Source organism: Garra rufa, chromosome 9, assembly GCF_049309525.1.
Source record: "Garra rufa chromosome 9, GarRuf1.0, whole genome shotgun sequence".
NCBI classification, from domain to species: Eukaryota; Metazoa; Chordata; class Actinopteri; order Cypriniformes; family Cyprinidae; genus Garra; species Garra rufa.
In genome coordinates this window covers 47,463,584-47,478,137 of record NC_133369.1, presented here as the reverse complement: position 1 = coordinate 47,478,137, position 14,554 = coordinate 47,463,584, and the positions used below count along the sequence as shown (strand labels likewise).

The 14,554-nt window shown below is 36.7% G+C and overlaps 1 protein-coding gene across 1 annotated transcript in view; it reads right to left on the bottom strand.

The window, feature by feature from the left end:
• Nucleotides 1–14,554, bottom strand: part of LOC141343281 (glutamate receptor ionotropic, kainate 2) — a 232,558-nt gene that overhangs the window by 56,211 nt on the left and 161,793 nt on the right. Inside the window, exons 9-10 of the mRNA XM_073847876.1 lie at nt 11,565–11,771; nt 5,929–6,152 (exon numbers count right to left, since the gene is read on the bottom strand). Of these exons, the coding sequence (XP_073703977.1) occupies nt 5,929–6,152; nt 11,565–11,771 (431 nt within the window). The remainder of the gene's footprint in view (nt 1–5,928; nt 6,153–11,564; nt 11,772–14,554) is intronic.

The following is a 14,554-nucleotide window of genomic DNA, read 5'->3' as shown; positions in this document are numbered from 1 at the left end:
CTGAGACTGAGCCAATGGATTTTTTTTTTTTTTTTATTATTTTTTTTTTTATTATTTAAGCAGCTGGGTTGAGTAAATAATAATAAAGAAATGCATACTATAGAAAAGGTCTTAAATTACAATGTCTCATGTACTTTGTGAGTGGATTTTTTTTTTTTTTTTTTTTTATTAGTCAAACTTTTGTTGTAATTGACAGCCAAAGATGCTGTCCAAATAGCTTAACTTGTGGTTAGCCCAGAATATCCATTTAAAAAGGATTAATTTAAATGCCCAATGTAGAATATCTAGTCTATTCCATCATCTCCACACCACAATCCCTCGCACTGTGCTATCTCCCTCCCACATTGAGACTTCCCATTTACTCCAGCTAAATATAAGTGGCATTACATTAGTAAAGGTTGATTGGGCGACAATTAAGCATTGTGACCCAATTCTGTTTGTGCTGAAGTAGTGGAATAAAAAAAGCATCTACAGGCTTTTCAAGAGTTGAGCAATCAGATACTAGGGAGATTATTTGTCTCAGCTATTTTTTAATTCTCTGTCAAAACTCTGAAATGGAAACAGAAATTATTGACTTTCGGAGTCTATGAGCAAGATTCATCAAGGGCTGGTGCAATCATCATTGTTCTATCTAAAATGATTGCTGTGCTCTTTAAATAGCTTCTGTGTTTAACTAATGAAAAACAACATTCACACATAAGCTCTGCTTGAAAACCTGGTGAACAGAACATACCAAAATATAAGTTTATACATTACACACCAGTACAAATTATGTTAAGAGGTTAAGATGCTTCCTTAGAAGAAAGCAGCTTGCTAGAATAGAGCCATAGGACAAGAGTCTTTGAGCTTGTTAGATCTGTTAGATCTAGTATCCACTATTTGCGATGCAAGTCTGAGTACATACTAACCATAATCTTGCAACTGCTGCCCCAGACCTTTCATGCTAAGGTCTTTGTGCAAGTTCATACAATCGTGTTCTGTAAAGCCAATTACTAACGGCAAATCTAACATGGATGGCTGTCATCGACTGGAGCGTGCCAGCGGAGGAGAGAGGCGACGAACAGCCTCTGTCTGCGTGAGGCGCAGCTTAACCTGCTGCTACGGGAAGCGTCAGTCGCCCGTTAGCTGTCAGTTTGATCCAATTATACTGACCTTCTGTTATCTCCGGTCATCTGTGCCGCAGAGGGAAAATTTTGAGCAAGGTCAACATGCAGAGATAAACGTAGGCTGAGGAAACATTGATGCCTCGGGAAAGAACAATGGTGGTGTTTTTTTCAGAAAGTCATTGTGCGCAGGACTGATAATGCACCTGATAACAGTCATGTCAGATCTGGAAGACTGACATATTTAAATAGCATTGCTGTATAGCTGCGTTTAGCATCAAGAACATGGGCTGAGGTCATGTGGTTGAGCTAAAATACAATTCAATATGGGTGCTACACAAGGATGCATTGCTAATCAATGGACCTCCATAGATTTCAAAGACTGACTGCTTGTTCAGCATAGACTTACTGGGTTTTCGGTCTTAAGAGATGTCTAACATCCCTGTAGTATAGCATTAAAAAAATACTCAAAAAAAGAATGAAAGAATGAATGAATGAATAAATTAAAAAAATCCTAAAAGATTTGTCCCACTTGAAGTTTAATACATAAGTTGACTTAAGCTTTACTTTCTTATTTCAAGCATAAATCATTGTTAATCAACAATTTATTAAGGTTTATTGTTATAACAAGAAAAAAAATTCTAATAAGAAAATGCATTTAATTGTTTAACAATTCTTAGGTAATTGCATCTAAATATTTTTACTGGAAAATAAAATAAAAATGTTCAAAATGATTTTTTCCCAGTGCCTTCTTTCTATCCTCTTCCTTCCTCGACTTGGAGTTAATTATCTAGTCAGCCCCACACAGCAGTCTGTTAAATCATCCTAAGTGCAGCCCATTTAGAAGCATATTCCACCTGGAAATGAGCGGGATCTGATAAGCACTTGCCCTGACTGGTGAAGGCATTACTCATCTTGTGAGGAGCACGTATCCTTTCCTTTAGCATGCTTGGGCTTTCTTACTGCAGTATGTACAATGGTTCATTAGTGATGTTTACTAAAGCAAACATAACTACAAATATTGCTCATACTTTTGTTTAGGGATTTAAACAAACTCCTAACCCTTAGAATTAAAATCTGGTGTATAACTCATCCAGCATCATTTGCCAGAGACTTAGGCAATACCTTAAATCATTCTGCTAGTTGAGCAGAGGTATGCTATTAATAATCTATACGATTGGATTTATGATTTTTGCCTGGCGGACGATAAAAAAATCCTAGATTTCTTAGATCATAGACTGACATTGAAGAAGTAACCTACGACTTATCTAGGGATTTGTATCACGGTGGCTCTTTTGACTTGGACCGATGAGATACATCCTAGCAAACACTAAGAACACTGCAATAACTGCACAGCAACTTATTAACAAGCACTAAGAACACCTTAATAACCACCCTGAACATCATTATTGTAGCAAAGGCATGCACATTACCGCCATGTTTTTTTCTTAAGAAAATATAAAAATGTAGTTAACATGGAATCAAAATTGTCCCTATTAATTTTCTTAAGCACATAGAACATATTCAGATTCAAAATTTTGTAGTTACAATTATAGAAATCTCAGTTATGACCATTTATTGTGTGCTTGTTTTATTTGTTTTGTCATTCTCAATAAAAAAGGTTGTCTTTGCAGTCTTTTATCAAAATAGTGTGCTTTGCATCTATAACGGCTTTTCAACATATTTTCAGACTTTGTGAATCTTGCTCATTTTCCACATGGCTCATCGCCTGCTTTTCACAATCCAATCAATTTCCAACAGATAAAATCTGGTTCAGAATGACATTTTCTCGCATTTGTTTCACTCATAAGTAAAACTGGTTGCAAACTTTAATCTCTAAAATACTACATAATAAACACCTGCAAGATATATTTCTCCAATATATTATGGAATAGTGAGATAAGCTTGCCTGTGATAGGAATATGGTTTTACATGTACCACATTCACGATCAGATAAACTGAAAAAGGGTGACTTATTTGAAGCATTAGAATTAGACTCAGCATTTGAGTATTGTATCAGCGGCATGATTTACAGCATCAATGCATCGCTTGTTTCACGGCAAAAGATGAGAACCAGTGTCATAAGTTAGCATAACTCATTTCCAATTGAGACTTCCTCAGCTGTTTCATCACCTGCTTTCGCAGAAAACAGAAGAAACTTTGTAAGAAGAGGAAAACAACAGGAACAAAAACAACTGCTGATATGCATTACAGATTCTGAGAGGAGGATAAATATTTGACTTTCATACTGTGCCCAGAAGGAAGGTTTCTAAATACTGCATGGTGAGAATAAGCCTTAGGAAACCCTCCACCAGTCCCCATTATGTCACCCTGTGATCTCTTTCTCTCTCGCTCTGTCTTTCACTCTCACACGCAGACATGTTTGCTGCATATACTGGCTTTATAGTGCACATACAAAAGCAGTTGCACATGCACACATAAAGAAATGTGTACAAAGAGACAAACACATAAACACAGTAATACTTGTGTTAGGTCTTGTGTTTCTGTTAAAGCATGCTGTTTCTTTGTGCACTTGTTATTTGTGCACTAGTTGAGAATTGAAAAGGTGAACACTTACCCAGCGTTAACATTAGTGCAGTTATAAGGTGAAAGGTGCATATTCTGAACCAACTTAGATGACAGTTGTAGCTTGTTATACACTTGTGTGATCATATTGCCAGTAACATTTATAAAGCACAAGAGCATTAACCATAAAACTACAGGGTTAGACCAGCTTAGTGCAGTCAACCCAAGAGTTTTAGGGTTAAAATAAGGCCTTTTCTTTGGATTTCTCCACACCATGCTTCAAATGAAGACCAATGGAAAGCACCAATGCAAATGGTATCGATCTCAGTGATTTATTCTAAGAATGCCCTACAGTATAACATATAAAGGAAGATACTGGGTCTAATATAAATAAGCATAAGCAATCAATTAAGATCAACTCGTACCTCAGTTTAAAAATGTGCATACAAAAAAATCAAATAGAATGCATTTTAATCAAAGCATTAAAAGTCGAATGGAGGCCATCTGCATTTTGTAATTATGGGATGGATGGGTTGGATGGTTGCCTAGCAACTAGTAGTTCAAACTGCAATTTTCAAAACATCAGCTGTGCTACTTTTTTTTTTCTTCTTTCATGGATTTAGAAATTGAAATGCAGGATTATTCAAACTAAAAAGAAAATTTGTCAATTTTCTGAAAGACTCCATAGGCTGTAATGTTAAATAGGGGCTATTATTTACAATTGGCTGCCTTTTCTTCATCTCATACAATTTTGTTGAAGAATGCATCCTATATTTGAACAGCCTCCGTATAGACAAAGATTTACAGTATGCAGCTTTTGACTCATAGATGCAAAAAAGATGCTACATCTGCCAGTTTGAGAGTAAGGAGGAAAAACATGGACTGACAGATGTCAACGTTAAGCTGTGAAATACTAAGCTCTATCAGGTATAAAAGATCCATTTTAAAGTTATGACATACTGTATAAAAGGTCCATTCTACTGATTTAGAGTAGTTTCCTATGCCCAGTGGATTCTGCTAACTGCTGCATGCAGATATATATTTTATTTGTCTTTACAAACTGAGTTACGAGTTGGAATTATTTTCCAATTGGCATATTAACTTGCACTTAACCCAGAATATCCTTTAATTAAGGGATAATTAGTCTGCAATGTCTACTTCCTATAAATAATGAAGTGGGATATCTATACTCATAATTTAAATCCTGAAAATGACTTTATTTTGTAACTAAATTTTACCTAATTTTAACAGTGCTTGGAATAAATGGTAGTCATTGTAGTATCTACTGTAGGGTTTAATTCTAAGTCTCCAAAATGAGTGTATACCATGCAAGGAATATTTTAGATGTTCACTACTGCCCACGATTGTACCAATGTACAATATGTTTGATTCTACCAGTTTTGCAAAATTTGAATATACATTTTGTAGCATTGCATATCACAGAATCTCAGTTTTCCAAAGGAAATATGAAGCAGGATGTGGAAAAACCCAATCAGAAAAGAAAAGTATACAAAATAGACACAGTAGGGACAGCGAGGGATGGGAGGGAGGTTGCATTTCACACCAGAAAATGCTTCAATCTCACTCAAACACACACACACACACATACACGCTTGAACACTCCCACATTCCTATTTTCTTTCATCTTTCACACACATACTGTCTTGAAACTGTGATTTTGCATCTTTGCTTTTATGGTTTGTGCTATTGTGCATTATCTGATGAGAGGCACATACTGTAGCACATCTGCTTCAAGACAGGAAGACCAAAGCAACCCTTATAGCTCCTCTCTTGAGTGTTTACTAGGTGTGTGTGCTTCTTTCTCTCGTTTTCTCTTTTAACTCTTAGCTATCTCCTGTTCACACCTGCAGGTATTTCATATTTCTGTCATTTTTCTAGGAAACGACTGAGCTGAACCTCATGACGTTTCATCATGTAAATATTGCGAGAGTGGCATTTGGGAATCTTAAAGGAATAGTTAACCTAAGCCAGGGCTGTCCAAACTTTTTTCCTGAAGATCCACTGTCCTGCAGAGTTTAGCTCCAACACTAATTAAACACACCTGAAACAGAGGATCAAAGTCTTCAGACTCATTTTAAAACTTCCTGATGTTTCAAGTGTGTTGGAGTTGGTTGGAGCTAAACTCTACAGAACAGTGGCCCCCCAGGTGGCCCTCCTTTTCAGGAAATCTATTCCTTTAAAGCCAATCTAGGAGTAAACTGCATCCGTTAGCAAAAACATGTTAATGAGATGAGGTTATGATGTGGGGTTATGTCTATATATGTGGCTGGTATGTTACCTGGCTATGACAAACAGCACACAACTGACACCCAAGTAAGCGAGCAGAATATACATCCAGATGTCGGGGGACAGGGGGTTGAGAAAGGAGAACACCCCTGGGTTGGTGCCGTTGGGTTTGCGGTACAGTATACTTATCCCCAGCGTCATGAAGGGTTTGGAAAAGTCGATGACCTTCTCCCGCACGTACGTGATGGCCAGGGGCGCCACTGCAAGATCAGCTTTCTGCCAACAAATAACGCACAGGGAAAAGAGCGATAGGCTGTAAATCAGGGCGAGCAGAAGCATTTAGAGGAAATCAAATTAAGAAAACAGGGCTTTTACACATCACACACTCTGCCCCACAGCGTTTAAGAGGAAATTTAAAGCCCTCTCGTGGACTCGCGCTCTCTCTCTTGATTTACCTGCTACTGTTTCAGCACTTACTAAAGCCTTTCATGATTTACTGGGTCTAAGGGAGCGGAGGAGCGCTGAACCGAATCCACTCTCTCAGCTACCCAACTAGACTAAAAAAATGAAAATAGCAGTTATGAAAAAGGGAAAATGAAGGGGGTTAAAGGTTTTACCCAGGTCTGCAGCCGTTGGCTCTCTGTCAGAAGCAGAAAAAATTGCCTGTGTCTCTTAGCATATGTTTTCAGGACCAGTTTGACCATAAGTTTTAGTCCACATACAAAAATTTAGCAACAAATAAAAGGTTGTTTTACAACCCAAGGAGTTCGATACATTGCATTCTTTGGTCATTGTTGTTAATGTAAATGAAAAGCTCTTAAAATGCACACCAGTTTTCAAAGAATAATGAGAATATTTAGTGAACTTGACAGAATTGGACTCATTTTAACATTCTCCTCATTTCATTAAAGAGGACATTAAATCCATTCGGAGTTCTATAAAAAATTGTCCTGGCATTTCCAAGCTTTAGAATTGCATGGGTGGGTGTTTCTCCTCACCAGTCCAAAACAAGTCTTATAAAGTGCATCTATCCATAATAAAAAGTGCCTCACACGGCTCCAGGGTGTGAATAAAGGACTCATGTAGTGAATTGATGGATTTTGTTAAGAAAAATATCTATATTTAAAACATAATAATCACTTTAATCTAACTTGCACCAATTTAGCAAGCAAATTAGTGAGCAAATTATGGGCTAATTTTCATTTCTGGGTGAACTAACTCTTTAATGAGGCCCAGTGTTCAGAAACTCCTTCATTATTGATGTTGTTATTGTTGTTTTGTATGAAGTATTTTACGTTTTGACAAATTAGTGCTAAATTTGAATTCACTTTGAATCTAAAGTGGTGTCATTTCATTTGTATATATATATATATATATATATATATATATATATAAAACATTTTACATTTTGAATAGCTGGTGATTTTGTATGATTTTACATGGCTATTTTATGTTTTGACAAATTAGTGGTGAATTAATTGTATTATTAATCCTTTTGGTCTCACTTTATATTAGGTGGCCTTAACTATTATGTACTTACATTAAAATGTACTTAATGTGGTCATATTGCATTGCAAAACACTTTTGTTTCTATTAAGGTGGGATATGGGTAAGGTTAGGAACAGGTTTGGTGGTTTGGGAAGGTTTAAGGGTGGGTTAGAGTGTAAGACATGGGTCAACAGTGGTAATTACAGACATTAATTACAAATGTAATTACATATATGTTTTTAAGGAAAGATAAGTACAATGTAGAAACATGTATGTACACAATAAGTACATTGTACCATATGATTAATTTAAATGTAAGTACATAGTATTTAAGACCACCTAATGTAAAGTGGGACCATCCTTTTTAATTTGTATGGAAATGCCATGTTCAGAAAATTGATGGTGACTTTGTATAATATCATCCATACAAAAACACTATTGTACATTTTGAACTTGGTGGTGATTTTATAATTTAATTCATATGAAAATATCACTGTTTTAAGTTTTGATGAACTGGTGATTTCATACTATTTATTTGAAAATGTCACTATTTTACCATTTGACAAATTGATTTTGTACAGTCTTTCGTATTAAACACAATTTAGAGAGAGAGAGAGAGAGAGAGAGAGAAAAAAAAGAAGATCTACCTTTAAACCTGTCACTGTGGCATAGGCAAACTGTTTGAAATACGTACAAATGAAATGTACCAATTTGTCAAAATGGAAAATAGCTATTAATTGCTATGAGAGTATATAGTACCATCTCCTTGCCATCACCTATTAATCTTATTACACCAAAATTTCTGGAGTAAAGGATTACAAATATTGCTCATTACATAAGCAGATCCTGGAAACACTTCCTGGAAGAAATTGATTTTTAGAATAAGTAATGTGATATGTAATGCCGATTTATTTACTATCAATAGATTCGAAAACCTCTCATAATTAGTCATTTAGGTCTATACTGCATTGTACACTTCAAGTGAGCAACACGACACACCACAAATTAGATCACTCCCATTGTAATCAAGAAAGTTGTCTATATTTAAAGTCACTGCATGCAAACGATGTTGAGGGGAGAAATTGAGGGTAAAAAGAAAAATCTGCAAGCCCAGTGTTTTAAGGCATAATAAGCACACTCCCAATGCAAATAATATTGTAAACGGTAGGCATCATAATTATGCTGATCATTTTAGCCTAAACAAATCGCAGTCTATGTAGAGCGTTCCAGATCAGTCACTTAAGAGGTTCCATTTCCATTGGATGCTGCTTCGGAAGGCAGATAATGATGCTCTAGGCTAGGCAACCGCCTTGTTTGCTTCTGCTTAGAAATGGCCTTGCCTACACAAACGCTACTCAACATGCCCTCAAATTATTTTTTTTCGTGGCCTGCGTGATGTTGTCATCACTGTGACAACCGCAGCTGCAATAATCAAAACCATGTCTTCTTAGCATATCAGTAAGGAGTGTGACTGTATGTGAGAGCTGAAATGTGTCAACTGGTAGAGATTCTGCTGTATTGTTTATACCACTGTATATTCTCAGCAAGAAAAGAAAAAAAATCCAACAGCAAGCAGAAAATGACTGCATACAGTCTGTTCTGCTTCTAGTGCAGGCAACTTAATTGTTCATAATGGGAGAAATTCAGATGTGATGCTTCAGTCGTGTCCAGTGTAAACAGATGTCAAGCAACAATGCAGCTTTACACAGATACAGTATGCCATTCTAAAGCTTGGAAGTGCCAGGATATATATTACTCGTCTGAAAGTCATATGCACCTAGGATGCATGGAGGATGAGTAAATCATGGGCTAGTTTTGTTTAAACTAACACTTTATATTTATGAGTAATAGTTTTGAGCCTTCAAACTTATTTTGAAGGCATATGTCGATTTAAATTACACATTTTCAAGCCTAGTGTTGAGGATTCATTGTTTGACTACAATATGATTGTGAATCTGCGATTCTACCCAGTAAATATCAACATGTTAATTTTTCAAAGAAACATCCATTCTGACACAGTAAGGCTGCTATTCCTCCTCCAGAACTGATGGACGGTCTGCTGTCAAAACGCTGACACCAGCTAAGACAGCTGTGCCCCTAAAACTGACATTTAGTTCAATTTCACTACTTTTGGTATAATTTCAGTCAAAATAAAGGCTTCTGTCTAGAATTATTGGATTGTCTATAATTATTCCCAGAGGGGGCAAATTAATGCCAGAAGTGAGCAGATGTTGTCTCGCTACCTTCCTTTTTTTCTTCTAAAGTCCTTTGACAAGATATTTTTATCTCTAGCACATCATTGTACTGGCAAACTGCAAACTCCAGACTGCTCTGAAAGCTTGTCAAGGCCAATTACAGTCTGTCCTGCTCTCGTCATGTGGGGGGGTTTGCCGGGGAATGTTACGACAACACACACACACCCTCTGCTTTCACACCAGACGATCCGACCATGACCAATTGAGGAGCAGTGACTAAGAGATATGTCTGATGTATCGGTTGGAGCAATGGATACTGCTGTTGAATACGGGGTGTGCAGCACTCATCTCAGCAATGTGTTTATTCCCATTTTAGTCTTTGTGGAGTCTAATGAGGGTCTCGGAGGGCAGTGTTTGCACCTAAGTGTGTGTGTGTTTGTGAAAGTGTGTGTGCTTAATAAGCTCTATGGGGGGAAAACTAATGCCAGATTTTTCACTTTGTGTCCTCTCGGCAGTATGTGCTTGAGTTTTATTTTATCGCATTCCGTACCATCTGCTATGCGCGCACACACATACTGTTAATCTTATTTTCATATCTGTTTCCTCTCTACACTGAAAGCATCTCCCTTCATTGTATAATCTTGACAAGTCCCTTCTGCAGCAGGGTGGAAATGTGTCAGGATTGTGTACCATCCTGAATCGAGTTAGGAACGCCTTAGAAATTACATTGCAATTTCTTAATAATGTAATTAAATTTGAATCGAGGCAAACAGGAGGCAAAAGGAGGTTCAAATTTTAGTTTAAAGACTGAAGGCTATTCAAAGAAATGTATATAACTGTAGTGTAATTTTTAATAATAGTACAATTTAATTGTACTCTTTCAGTATGAATTAACAGTTATCATACACACAACATATGGGAACTATCCAGAAATATATCCATTAGATGAGTTTGAAAAGCCAGAAATGTGTACAAAAGTTTAGGGTAAATATCAGTTTCCACAAAAATATTATGTGGCACAATTGTTTAGCATTGTTTAGCATTGATAATTATATGCAATTCTTTATTGAGCAGAAAATCAGCATATTATAATGATTTCTGAAGGATATTTTAAAATATTTTAAGATGCCACAGAAGAACCGTTTTTGGTTCCACAAAGAACCATTCAGTCAAAGTTTATTTAAAGAACCATTTTTTGCTTCCCTTTTTATAATCTGAAGTACCTTATTTGCCACAAAGAACCTTTTGTGAAAAAGAAAGGCTCTTTAGATGTTAAAGGTTTTTTATGGAACCCTTTAGACAAAAAGTTTCTTCTATGGTATCGTGAAGCACCTTTGTTTTTAAGAGTGTATGAAAGAAATAAAAATTTAACAACTGTTTTGATAGTACCGAGAACAAAATAGGTCAATTAGTCAAAAATAGGGATTATTATTTGTTACAAAGCTTCTGTGCGATTATGTTGGATGCGTTTGAATTGCTATTTCACGAGTTCCCACTTACATATAATTAGCTGGAGTATGTAAGCATGTTTGGCGTGCTGTCCGGGGAAGGGCTCCGAGCTCGGGAATGGCCCGAACCTAGAGTACCCCCCCCCCCCATGTATATGTGTAGAAGGAACTCGGAGTGAGGAGATGGGGTGGTGGAGGGATGCTGATAATCCGTCAAATGGGTAGAGGTGAGTCGGCTGTATTTATGCATGATGTAGATTGGCTTGAGTGAGTTCCAGCTGTGTTAATTAGGCTAAGTATCTGACGTGCTCCTCCCGAACTTTGCTTTAAGAAACATCATTTAATAAATTCATCTTCCATTTTTTTTTTTTTTTTTTTTTGTCAAATTTAAATTCCAATTTAACATCTTTGGGGGGCAGGGGGTGACCAAGTCTATATATATTCACACTGATGATTTAAAAGGCAGCCGATTTAGCTCAACCTTGCAGGGTTGAAAAGGTGAAAAGAGCCAACCTGAGTGCAATCAAAACAGTATTGGATTGTGGAGTCTGACTCACATGGTCCATCAGTTCTCGGACCATGCCGTTCCACTGGCCTGTGCTCTCTTCTTGCGCTCCATACTTGCCATCCTCCACCAGTCGCACCTCGTAGGTGAAGCCCAGGATGGCAGCCAGCTCTCGCAGCAGGTCGATGCAGTAGCCTTCGAAGCGATCGTTACCGTATAGCGGCTTATCCGACTTCTTGAACATCACGTAAGGCTCTTCCTGTGGAGAGAGAACACATTGTGCTCTGATTGACAGAAATATGTCTGATATATGTCTGATAGGGCTTGCACACCCACAGAGTGCAGCTACAGTGAGTGTAAAATTGCATCATACAGCCCAATTCATGATAGAATAGAATAGAATAGAACAGAATAGAACAGAATAGAATAGAATAGAATAGAATAGAATAGAATAGAATAGAATAGAATAGAATAGAATAGAATAGAATATTAACACATTTGCAAAAAAAAATTAATTATATTTGATTATTTTGTCAAAGTCAATGGGGTCCAATGATTCCAAATATCTTCTTTTGTGTTTAAAGAATAAAGAATAAAGAAATGCATTCAAATTTGGAACAACATGTGGGTGAGTAAATGATGGCTATTTTCATTTTTGGTTGAACTACTTCTTTAACATGGTGTTAACCACTGAGATGCATGAGCAACAAATCAGCAACCTGAGATAGCTGATCTTGGCAATAAGAATGCAGATATCTGGTTTACACTACAGGAAGCTGGGGTGAACTGATCCTTCCATACCAGTGAGACTATTCAGGAAAATTTGTTGTGCCAGGGGAGCTGCAGCAGAGAGAGATAAGCATTTTCCCGCCCCCACGCTGCTTTACCGCCCGCATATTCACAGTCCTAATGAACCAATGAGAGGCAGCCTGTTCACAGCAGGAGCCCAGCATAGAAACAACAGTTCTTCTTATGCATCAATGCACTATGTGTAAACTATTTTCACTTTTTTTTTCTTAAATTCTCTGACATTTGAAAATATTGTCAGCTCAGCCACCTTAAGACACCATCCATAACGAACAAAATGAATTGCAAAAAGTATGCTGGTCATTCGTACATGTACTTTATTGCAAAATGACCTATTTAACAATAAAGGTATCACTCATATTCAGTATATGCAAGTCTGGACCACTAAACCAGTCATAAAAGTACTTTGTTTTATTTTATTGAGATTTATACTTCATCTAAATGCTTGTTTGTTATTAGGATAGGAAAATATTTGGCAAATATATAACTATTTGAAAATCTGGAATCTAAGGGTGCAAAAAAAAAAAAAAAATCTAAGTATTAAGAAAAGTTGTCCAAATTAAGTTCTTAGCCATGCATAATACTAATCAAAAATTAAGTTTTGATAAATTTACAGTAGGAAAACCATTTTTGGCTCCCCAAAGAACCTTTCAGTAAACAGTTCTTTAAAAATATATATTTTGAAGATCAAATTTAAAAAATCTAAAGAACCTTTTTCGACTATAAAGAAACTTTTCGGCATTTGAAAGGTTTCATGGAAGTTCAGGGCTCTTCATGGACCTATCAATGTCAATAAAGAACCTTTATTTTTAAGAATGTAAAAGAATGTGTTTTTGGCTATTGCTACAAATATACCCGTGCTACTTAAGACTGGTTTGTGGTCGAGGGTCACATATGAAATATAAAACTTATACTTATCAATTTGCAGACGTTCAGAAAATCATGTAAATTATTCAGGTCAACGTTTTACTTTAACTATGCTGATAATATAATATGCAATAAAAACTACTGTAATGGCCACTCTATAGACCAATTCAGTGTTTCCAATTTCAGTCTAGACAGACTGTGTTTTTTTTTTTTTTTTTTTTTTTTTTTTTTTGTGGACAGAGCTTATCTAGTGTTTAAAAAAAGCATGTATATTTACTTCTATTTCAATTTAGTCAACAAACAAACCTGTAACATTAAGTTTACATTAAGTTAGTACATTTGTGCTAGAGACATGAACGCTATTGCAAATATTCTCAGAAAGAAAAAAAAAAAAGACCAGAAGCTGCCACTGGAGTGGTTTCTTTTCAATATGCCCACTTTTGTACCTTTTAGCTAATATGTACACTTCAGGTACTAATATGTATCTTTAAGGTACCAATATGCACCCTTTACTGTAGGTACAAAGGCATACCTTTTGAAAAGGTACTGCCATAGTGACAGTGCGGAGAGTGAACCATGCAGCATACATATATTTATCAGCTGGTAAAACTGCTGAAAGAAAAAAAAAATGAAGGAGGGACTTAATCCATCAGAATATCATAAAGAATTGGGTTGGGCTCATTTAAACAGACCATTTAAGTAACACTTAGTAACCACCCAGAACACCTTAGCAACTGCATATAAATGTGGAACACCCTAGCAACTGCATATCAATGCCCTGGCAATCACCATAGCATCATGTTGGTGAGTTTCTGGAATGCAGCAGTCCCAATTTCTTTTGCAAAATGTAAAAATCTAGTCTGGTCTGGTCATGAATTCCGCTTGACTAAACCGCTCTTGGTGCGTGAGGTTTTTGCGAGAGCTCTAAATCAAAACAGAGCCAATAAGAGCTTTTACATGAGATGTCAGCGGACTGGCAGACAGGGAACCTGTGTTGCTTCCAGCTCAGTCAGAGCTACCTTTAGTTTATGAACACTGACCGCATGCTCCTTCAGGCCTCTAGTGTTCAGATCAGATTTTCATTGGCCGAAAGCTGTGTCAAATAACCCCGGTGAGCTGTCTGTGCTTGAGCGTTGTTTGTGCATGTGTGTATTTCCATGGAAACAGTGCTGAAGTTGGAGAGGAGTGCTCACAGAGAGCGATAATATTTCATAACTGTCTGAGCTTTTTAAACACACGTAGCACTTTGACTTGAAGCTGAATACTCAGCGAGCGCTGCGGCTTTCTATTCCATTTGGCTTTTGTTTGTGAATGGTTTTACATTCAGCTGGGTTTCATTTAGAGCGCTGAACTCAAACATCTGCGAGA